The sequence below is a fragment of the Ruditapes philippinarum genome, unplaced genomic scaffold, assembly GCF_026571515.1.
Source record: "Ruditapes philippinarum isolate M1 unplaced genomic scaffold, ASM2657151v2 ctg6315_1_1_1_1, whole genome shotgun sequence".
Lineage (NCBI taxonomy): Eukaryota > Metazoa > Mollusca > Bivalvia > Venerida > Veneridae > Ruditapes > Ruditapes philippinarum.
In genome coordinates this window covers 183,099-194,031 of record NW_026854605.1, presented here as the reverse complement: position 1 = coordinate 194,031, position 10,933 = coordinate 183,099, and the positions used below count along the sequence as shown (strand labels likewise).

The 10,933-nt window shown below is 30.8% G+C and overlaps 1 protein-coding gene across 1 annotated transcript; it reads right to left on the bottom strand.

Moving 5' to 3' along the window:
* Window positions 1-153: 153 nt before the first annotated feature.
* Window positions 154-10,206, bottom strand: LOC132740565 (uncharacterized). Its single transcript, XM_060728486.1, has 9 exons — window positions 10,060-10,206; window positions 9,124-9,162; window positions 7,971-8,056; window positions 7,563-7,637; window positions 5,982-6,120; window positions 5,441-5,538; window positions 1,698-1,772; window positions 861-978; window positions 154-261 (listed from the first exon to the last, which is right to left on the bottom strand). Exons 1-9 carry the CDS (start codon window positions 10,079-10,081, stop codon window positions 170-172), a joined length of 744 nt encoding a protein of 247 aa, XP_060584469.1. The 5' UTR covers window positions 10,082-10,206; the 3' UTR covers window positions 154-169.
* Between the last annotated feature and the right edge of the window lie 727 nt (window positions 10,207-10,933).

Below are 10,933 nucleotides of genomic sequence, written 5' to 3'. Positions count from 1 at the left end.
AACAAAACCATGACCTTGCATAAACGTACGGTTTTTGTTTTTGTGTTGTTCGAACGACTTAAAAGTTAAACCTATCTAAAGTTACTATCATATTACATAATTTTAATTAATCAATCATGAAATTATCCAAAACAAATTTTATTACCATTTATACATTTATAAGCTAGTCTCAAACAAATTTACTTATTAAACCATGATTACTGTATATAAACAAAATGGTAAAATATTTACTTATTCCTTCTGGACATTTGAAATCATGCTCTGCAAGTATAATGATAGGAGTTTTTCTTTCTAATCGTTTGCAAATATTGGTATTAGATAAAAGAAATGCGTTTATTTATTGCACCAATGACATCTTAGTTATACATCTAATTACCTTAAAGATGTCACACGTGCGTAACATCTATTTTCATTGGACAACAGGAGGTTTATACCAATTTACTATCAATAGAGTATAAAAATTCGTTAAATACATTTTGTCAGGTTATGCATTTTTATTATTAACAGTTGTCGAATTAACAATAAAATACAACCGTTTATATTGTTACAAATAACCTATAAAAGGACTTAGGGCTCCCCAAATGGTAAGCCTTATGGTTAAGGTATCTGTCTCTCACCCTACGGGTTGTGAGTTCGAATCTTTCCCGTGTGACTTTGGGCTCTGACACGACATCAGTTCTCAAATCTAGTTAGTTTCAGGAAGTGAACCCGGAAGAAAATGATAAATACATGTACAAGTAACAGGAAACTATTTCAAAATCACAGTTTTTAAACTAAACGTCATGATAATAATTAAGCATTAAATATGACCAACATTTTATAATTTGACGATTAAAGTGTCTTATCTTAGATCACATTACCTAATTCGGTTTTATTGAGTTTTCTGTTGTATGGACTTGGGTTACAGAGGGTTGTGTCACAACATTTCACGTTTTTATCTTTCTGCTCACCAGTCAAATTTACATACACTTCACATTGCTGAGAAAATCAAATAAATTGCATTTTAAGATCTTACTGGCATGAAAGTCACGCCATTTCAAATAAAAAAGAAATGTTGTTACATAAGATATGGTGGCATTTTTCCGCCAACATTGAAACACTTTTTTTTATCACGTTTGCATTATATTTACCTTCTAATTATCTGATTAATTTGCAATTACTTTCTTTTAATTGACGGATACAATGTAAGTTCCTCCAAAGACACTATAAAGTGCTTACAACTGTCAACACTTTATAATTTATGTTTATCTATAAACCAACCATATATGCGTCACTTAAGTTTCAGAACATTGTCACGTAAATATTTTCTTTGATATGTCACATTTTATAGATACACAGAAAACATACGTATCTTTTATCTAATAAGTAAATTTTGGCAGTTGTGGGCACTTTCTAGTGTTTTTGGAAGGTATATACATGTACTTACATTGTATTCGTCATTAAATTAGATGAATATATCAAGTTAATTAGATAAATGTATTAGACTGTTATATATGAACTATGCCACCATAATAAAAAGATAATTATTTATTTAATTACTTAGTCTGGTTCTATCTTTACTTTCAGTTCTTTATTTACTCACCGCTGGAAATAAAGCGATGCCATGTGATCAATTAAAATTACCAGTTGTCATAACATGCTTATATTCTGAATTAGGAATGAGACGTGGTTTTGATTATAATAAACTTAATATTTACTGCTCTTTTGAATTTGCATCCGAGTTCATATGTCCCAGGTTGAAGAGAACGAGGATGATTTGTGACAGAGCACGCCTTTCAATGATAACAAAAAAATCCAAAATATAATATTTGATTTAAACTTCATTTTTATATGTAATAACATACATGTCAATATAAAACAAGCAATTATCATAGTATTGCAAGCAATCCATAAGTCCCCTACCGGTTAGAACCCCAGCAACATTCTGAAGGGCCATTAAATTGGCAATTCACTTATATTTCTATTTTAAGTAAATTTGTTGAAAAAGTTCTTTAAAAGTGATCACAGGAAACAGTTTTTATGTACAGACAGACGGACTGAAGGACACTCTACAGTTATTTTTTAAACATCCCTGTTATCAAAATATAAATTTTTAAAAAGGAGATAACTCTTGAAATTAAGATGCAAGATGTCATACATGTGAGTGTAACAAAGAATAATTAGTAATGAATGTTTATTTTGAATTTAAAGTAAATGAAAGTTAAAAGAACTAATAAGACGAATAAGAAAGATTAAAAGTTTAAGGAGGAGATAATTCTGGAAATATGGATGCTAGATTTATAAACCTTGACATATTATTATGATGTGGGAGTTTGAAGAAAATCCTATCATGATTGAAGAAGTTGGAGTAAAAATAACCAATTTCTCGATTTAAAAGGGGCATAATTCTGGAAATTGTCTTGCTAGAGTATTGAACTTTCTAACAAATGTTGAGTCATAATAAGAAACATATATATGAAGTTTGAAGTAAATACATTCAGAAAAAAAGAAGTTATTAAAAAAATATATATTTTTTTCATGAAAATGTTAAGCTCAAGGGAGGTAATTCTGATAAATTTTGTTCTAAAGTTGTAAGCTTTGTCACATATGATGTGGTTGATGACTAGCAACTTATATTTAAAGTTTGAAGAAAATACCTTAAGAAATAAATAACTTATAGTGAAAAAAATTTAAAAACTAAAATCAGAAATCTAGAAATTTTCAACATAGGAAGATAAGAAAAGGATGTGCATAATTTCCATAATTGCCATCTACCCATGTGTCAAGTTTCATAAAAATATTTTCAATACATTTTGCGTTATCACTGGATCCAGGTTATGTGTAAAATTTGCCATATTTTCAGTCTATTTGTTGTCATAGCAACCAGAATTTTAAGCATAGGAAAAAAAGGAAAAGACGTGCATAATCTCCATACTGCCATCTATCCATATATCAAGTTTCATAAAAATATTTTCAGTACTTTTTGCGTTATCGTGGGATCCAGGTTATGTGTAAAATTTGCCATATTTTCAGTCTATTTGTTGCCATAGCAACCAGAATTTTCAACATAGGAAGAAAAGAAAAAGACGTGCATAATCTCCATACTGCCATCTTTCCATATATCAAGTTTCATAAAAATATTTTTAGTACTTTTTGCGTTATCGCGGGATCCAGTTTTGTGGACGGACGGACAGACTGACGGACGGACGGACAGACAGACGGACAGACGGACGGAGGGTAAACCTAAAGTCCCCTCCGGTAAACCGGTAGGGGACTAAAAATGGGCAAATAGAAACAGATTAAAAGAGAGAGAGAGAGAGAAATAACACTTGCAAACTGTATCTTACCACAAAACTAGTTACAAACATTCAAATTATGACAAGTTAATAACCAAACAACTAGGTCAACATGTTCCAAAAGACAATGACGGTTAAATTATCAAAATAAGACAAGGCATTGAAAACGAAACAATATCACATGACATTGACATAAACAGGGCTTGAGGAAGAAGACATTGAAAAACATAAAAATTAAAGATCCTGTATGTTGTAATTAAAGTTTTCACCACACTTAAGTGAAATGTTATATGTGTATATAATTATGCTTCCAAAACTATTTTCAAACATCGAAGAATATGTTAAATATGTACTGAAAATATGTTATCATTTAAATATATGAATTCATTTCTTATTGAAAAATTTAACTTAGACTTTAAAGAAATTAAATTTCCTCCCTTTATCAACATGAAATGTAAATTCGGCAATATTTTTACAAAGAATGCTTTTTGGAACTTACAATAATGATAAATATTCATTTGAGCATTATATTTATGATATAAACCATAAAAAATGAGTTACAGGATCATCAAAGGTAAGAATTGAATCTGAAATCATATAAGGTTAAAGTAAAAGAAGACATTGGCAGAAATATAAGGCCGGAATGACACGCGACATTTACGGCATACAACGCCAAAGGAAATCAAGGCAGTGTCAAACAAGATCAATACATGGAAAAAAAATCACGATCAAAAGTAAGACTTTGAAATACCTTAATTGTAATAGTAAGTCAATAAATTGACAAACATAACATATCATAGTAAGAAAAGACATTGTCAAACATACACGGTCATTGGCAATAATGCAAGGTCAAAAAGTTAGACAAGAAATTTGCAGACGTACAAGGTAAAAGTAAGACAAGACATTGAAACAACATACAAGGTCAGAAAGAAAGATAAGTCATTGACAAACATACAAGCAACAATAGATCAAGACAATGACACACTTATTAGGTCAAAAAGAAGACATTGACATGCATACAAGGTCAAAAGTAAGAGATTGACAAACATACAAGGTCAAAATAATAAGACATTGACAAACATACACGGTCAAAATAATAAGACATTGACAAACATACACGGTCAAAATAATAAGACATTGACAAACATACAAGGTAAAAAAGTAAGACAATGACAAACATACAAGACCAAAAAATAAGGCATTGACAGACATACAAGGTAAAAAAGACAGACATTGACAAGCATACAAGGTCAAAAAGTAAGACATTGATAAACATTCAAAATCAACTAAGACAATACACTGATGAACATATAAGGTCGAAAGTTATACAAAATATTGGCAGACACTGAAATTCAGAAAGTAATATAAAGCAATATCAATGTTAGACAAATATTGTCTGACATACAATGATGAAGTAAGATAAAACATTGTAAAGTCTTTAAGGTCGAAGTAAAATAAGGCATTGTCAAACATACAAGGTCAAATAAGGGTATCAGGCATAGACAAGCAAACAAGTTAAAAGTACGGCAAGACATTAACAAATATACAATGTAAATGTAAGGCAATACTTTAACAAACATGCAAAGACAAAGTAAGATAAGTCATTGAGAAGCTTACGATATAAAATTGAAAAAGAAATTAACAGTATAACAAATAAAAAGCCAAGTTGTGACATTACTTGGACAAACATGGAATGTCAAAATAAAATCATGTATTTGTCATAGAAAACAAATTACAACTGATTATAGTCTTGTAAAAACTTGCAAGCTATTAATTAACAGACTTAATGCAATGTATATTACTAACATGCACTAGCTGTAAATAAATTTAATTCACTACTTACTTATTTAACTTTATAAACTATTTATTTATAAACTTAATTCACTAGCTACTGTCTTATAAACATTATCTTCTACATATTTATATAAAACATACACTAGCTAATAATAAACAAAATTCACTCACTATATACATGTACCTACTTACATACTTAATGCGATAGTTACCAGTAAACTTTTATTTATTACTTACTAGTAATCTGAAGGCATTATACATGTATAGCTAATAAAATACTTAATGCACCATCTTTCAATAAACTTTACTTCATACTTTAATTATTTTATGTTTAATGCACGACTTAGCTTGTTTGCTATTAATAAACTTACATATAATGTAAGATCACAATCTTCAGTTGTTGTACATTGTGGTCCTCCTTCAAAAACCTCGTCACATTTAAAACATTGCGTGATGTTGTTCGCTGGTTCTGAAATATTTATACCAATACCAACAGAACGTTTTAGTATGTTTGTTCTTTCTTGTTTTCAATTGTTACCCCCAGCACAACCCCCTCCCGCATCTACCAACTGTCACACCTAACCAAAGTTCAAAGTGAATTGTTACCGAAAATTCAGAATGAAACTCGCAGAGGTCGTGGCAATTCATTTCATGATGTCTGGTCTAAACGATTTTGCACTGTCTATGCACTGACAAACAGTATGTCGAATAGCCCTTGTTGTTTCTCCAAACATTGCCTGATTGCGCTTTAAACCTCAACGTAACATTCACTTAAACGCCTTTAACAATTTTAACAAAGATTCCCTCATGCACTGTTTAATTTTCATCTAAATAAAGCAGAATAATGAGATTTCACTGAAGGACATTGAGAAAGTGAAGTAGCATTTGTTTTTGTATAATTTATATTCTTACGTTTATAACCGCATCCTTCCACATTGCAGCTATCCTCGAAGCAACATTCGGAACACAGAGTTAGGTCATTGTTTACCTGTTTCTTCCTTGAAAACCCGTCACCGTATGCCTTCTTATTACATAATTGTAAGGTGCAATACTGAAATAGAACAAATTTTAGGCATAAACTTTGTTAATCAGATCTTACTAGCAGTTGTTTGTGTGATCTGGTTAGGTCATATATGAAGACAAAGAGGATATTGGTTTGTTTGTGTGTAAGATGAATTTTATTTCATCGAGTGAGCCTCAATAACAGTATTCTCATGAGTGGCGTAGCCACCCGTGAGAATACTGCTTTTAAAGTTCACGAGATGAAATAAAATTACATCTTACACAACAAACAAACAAATTTTCTTTTTATTTTATGCTTAAAAACAAGTTTAAACGAAATTTCCTTAATATTAACGTTAATATTAAAATCTGTTTTCCCCATTAAAAGCCTCATTTAGTCGAATTCTGCATTAAAACAAGAAGTCTTGGGCTGAAAACTAAGTTTGACAATCAACGTTAAATGGCGGTGATATTATTAATTTTATTAAAAAATATGAATGATCGCTTGTTTTAATAATAAAAGCAAACCATTCTAGTAGGAGAAAAAGTCCAACCATCCATCTATATTTCTGTTACTTACTGCGAATTTATAAAAGACCTGGCTTTGTTAATGTAAGCAACCGCCATTTTTAAAAGTTGTGCATTTCACGAGAGGAAAATAACTTTTTGATTCAGAGGAATATCATTTGGATTTGTTAGTCATACACCTTTTTAAAAGAAATAAAACTTATCTAAGAATAGTAACAGACAACAAATAAGTGTTGACAGAGGTGTAAACATTCAAAAAGCGGCTAGGAAACTGGAAAACTTGGAATTGTTGAAAGTCTGCCTAACGAACGCTGGGTTGTTTACTTATTCTTCGGGCTGATGGCTGTCATTGCTTTTCAAGTTTTCATAAAGCATACGGCAGCTTTTGCTAGTAGGATACTTAAATATGCCCAACTGTCATCAAGAGCAGTTTTGCATGTGGAAGGAATGTATTTTTCAGACTGTAAAAATGAAACAAACAAAAAATAAAAGACGAAATTTGGTGATTGGTAATTTGGATGAATAGAAGTTAGTTTTCTTCTTTTATTACCTTTGACACATAAGTTATTTATCTATTTCAACTTAGCTTTTCTCACTGTGAAATTATCAAATATAATTTTCACGGATAAATCAGTCTTCCACTGAAAAAGCATAAAATGATATTTTCTATAATTGCATGTGTCAGTAGAACAACCTAGATATCCCATCCTCTGTCTTTTGTTTCAAGAACGAATAGGAACCTGGTGTTTCAAAGAGTTCATTATGTTAAAATATGGTTATTAAGCAAATTCATTTTATACATCCACGTTTTCAAACAAAACGTAGTGTCATGACATCAGCAACGTCATTCCGAATTACAAGACGTATTATGTGCAACAGATGGAGTAAATAGTGTTACGATATATAATAAAATAATGTGTCTTACTATTTTTGTACGAGAAAACTTAAAACAATATGCCTTACTTCCAAAGCCTTACATCCAGTATTGTAAACCGGTTTGAAGTCAACTGGAGACAGTTTTTTTTCTATGTAGCAAGTCTGTAAATGTAAGCAAAATCAAAGCACGGTAGACACTGAATTTGTTTGAGTCACAAAAGAGCATTACCTTTTACTTCGTAAATATAAATCCTGACTTTTTTCTATTGATATGATGACTATAAAGTATAGAAACAAAATTTCATATAAACTATGATAAGAATTGCCACAAATTACTTATTTTTTCAATCAATTTTACGTGATAACCCTTTGATTTTTTACCATAGAAATGAGAAACACTTTAAGAACATTACAAGTAACAGTAAACATAATGATCCATATTTGGCATCAGATAATCTATAATATTAAACATGACATTTTTGATATAATATTTACCTCGTTGGCATTGCACAAAATGGCTTCTTTGCAGTTACTTAAATCAGCGACATTGTGACAGCTTAAGCATGTGATGCATTCGGCAACTTGAAAATTAAAAGAACCCTCTATGAATGGAAATGTTTGATATATTACTTGTTCCATTATCTCTAAATTCAAAAGTTTTTTTTTCCACTAAATTCGTTCAATTTGTAAAGTTTATACATATGCACATGTAAAACTTAAATGGGATAACATCTTTCGAAACGTGCCAAAGCAATGCATCTTTCGTGGTACAAAAACTAATAAGTTCAAAATACAACTCAAAACTAAAAAGGCCTAACAAACAAAAGTGTTTGCAAAAAGCGTTCATCATTGACCAGGTACTTTATTTGTTTCCAGACTGGGAATAAATAAAAGACGAGGACGAGATCGATATTTACTCTTACATAGTACGTAAAGTATAGATCTTCGTCATGGTTCTAAGCGGGATAACATTCAAGCGTCTCCGAAGTGTTTGATAAAAAGAAAAAAAGATAAAAAGAGTTTTAGAAAAATGCTGATTGGTTTCCGAGGGGGAACGAGTCTTTCAGTCTGGATATTATCTGACCGCCACACGGATAATACTTATCGCGTATTCTGTATGAAAAAAACCCATTCAGCTCCATAAATTATGATAATAGAAATATTCAGCAGATATATTTTATAATTGTTTAAATATTTAATCATAAAATTATTTATGTATCAGGAAAATAATTATTTATATTTACAATTAATAAGACGTTATGTTTCGGTAACTCAGTTTTAACCAGCCATAATTTCAAACGATATGCTTCGACACCTCAAAATCAAATCTATAAGCCAATCCAAATACAATCTGATTAAAATCAGCTCCTAATTATCGCTACGCATTAGGATCTGACGGCATCGATAGGAGGTCACTTTCTCGTGATCTTTCGAACAGCAAAACATCGGCGAGCTTTCACAATTTAAAAAGTTTTTGTAATTTAACACTGGAAAACCATTACTGAGTAGGTATTTTCACAATTTCGAGAACAAACATGGCGTAAACTGCCTCTGTTGGAATGAACTTGATTCCACTGAAACAATTGTTTTATACATCTTTTTATTTTTATGTTTTCCTAAGTATAAAGTCATGGTTAGAAAATATTACCTTTTATGTTGAGTAAAATAAATCCAAACAGGACAAAGCCTGAAAAAATCAAAATGCAAACATTCTTATTCATAACACATTTAAAGTATTTTCTTATCAGGTATCCATCTGTAAAGGCTAATGTTTATTTCCATGAACAAAGGCCTAAAGGAGAAATCATGAAGGTCGTCCAACACACTAAAACTGAAACTGCTCCAGGGTCGGTGTCATTTTCTCTGTTGAGTGCATATATTCGTCCATGCCCCCCCCCCCAAGAAATAAAATTGGCTGTAACATATCTTATTATGAAAATCATGTGCAATTTAAGACCTTTTACATTAATCTTTCACACCGACTCTGCAATGGTCATATGGTGGCTTTCCAGTTTTAGTGATGGAGGGGCCACTCCTAAATTATTTCCGGCACGAGCAAAACCTTGTTAGAACAATCTAGCTGGATATATTCCTCATATGAAAGAATCCAAGGTCTCGGACGGGATTCGAATCCGCAACGGCGTGTGTCAAGTGCTTGAATGTTTTATGGACATGTCGAGAATCATTTGATAAATTTGAAATTAAGCAATCAACGCATATAAATATTAGTCAAATGATAATAAAATTGAAAATAAAAATTAAATTGATTAAACAGTAATTTAATTATAGGACAGATGTGTTTTATCTCGAATAATGACAACTTTATCAGTCAATGTGAACTAATAGCTAGCATATAGGACGATTCTATAAGAAATTTGTGTATTGACCTATTATATTATTAAACAAATTAATCCAAGATACTATTTATAGTTATGTATGTACTAATTAAAAGTCATTGTCCAGCGCTTTACGTTGAAAAGCGCTGTATCTTTTTAACAAAGTAGAAAAATAATACTCATTGAATTTAGGCAATGAACATTCATGAATATATTGAGATTTTGTTAAAAAAACATTAATATTTTACCTATAGGTACTATCCGTTTCATCTTCGTGGTGGTATATCTGTGTAAAGTCGCGGCGCGATAAGGAAGTGTACTTAATGATCTAATATTTTAACAGATAACAAATTTAGTATATACACTCTTAATATTCCTTCCCAGCTCACAGTCTTGGCGTTAAATTGTCGTCTGCTGACTGTGCACCTAGCAGGTGGTCAAATCAATTTGCATTTCTTCTGCTTTTAGTCTGTTATTCTTCCTAAAATAGAACATCGAGGACGCGTTTGTCTCCTCGCATGTCCAAAGGTCAAATAACGCAGTGAAAAAACTAAAATTGTTTAGCGTTTTATGTGTCAGCATATAAATTTAGTTTATCCGTACTTGTAGCATAGACAAACTTTAATCATTTTGATAAAACATATTTTGAAATTACAAAGTATGGAAATGTATATAATTTTGCATTTAACAGAATATTCATGACAATACTTTTTTCATCGATGCCCATGTCCCATTACCTTGCATCTTGTGTGTTTTTAGTTTTTATTTTCGGTTACTAGATATCAAGAATAATATCGATCTAAGTGGTGTTATTTGACAATTTAACATCACTTTTAGAGCTGCTTTCGTAAGAAAATTGAAAACTTACAACCAAAACATTATGAAGTAATTCCTATCACAGCCACTTTTACTTTGATTCCTACGCGATATTATTTCAACTTCCATAACAAGTATTTATAGCAAATCTAAATTGATGCTTAATGTCCGAATATCATCGCTTAGACCGATTAATTTTTTTATTATTGTACCATAAATAATAGTGGTTAAAGTCACTTTAAGCTTTAGAACAAATTATGGACAAATTACAAATCATTTCAATGTGAAAACAAATGATAAATATAT

Excerpts from the sequence above, each read along its gene's own strand:
- LOC132740565 (XM_060728486.1), bottom strand. The coding sequence starts at position 10,081 with ATGAAACGGATAGTACCTATAG. Across the intron at positions 6,121-7,562 it reads CTGGATGTAAGGCTTTGGAA|TATTGCACCTTACAATTATG; the intron begins GTAAGGCATATT and ends GTTCTATTTCAG. Across the intron at positions 1,773-5,440 it reads ATTGTGATCTTACATTATAT|GCGTGCTCTGTCACAAATCA; the intron begins GTAAGTTTATTA and ends TATCATTGAAAG.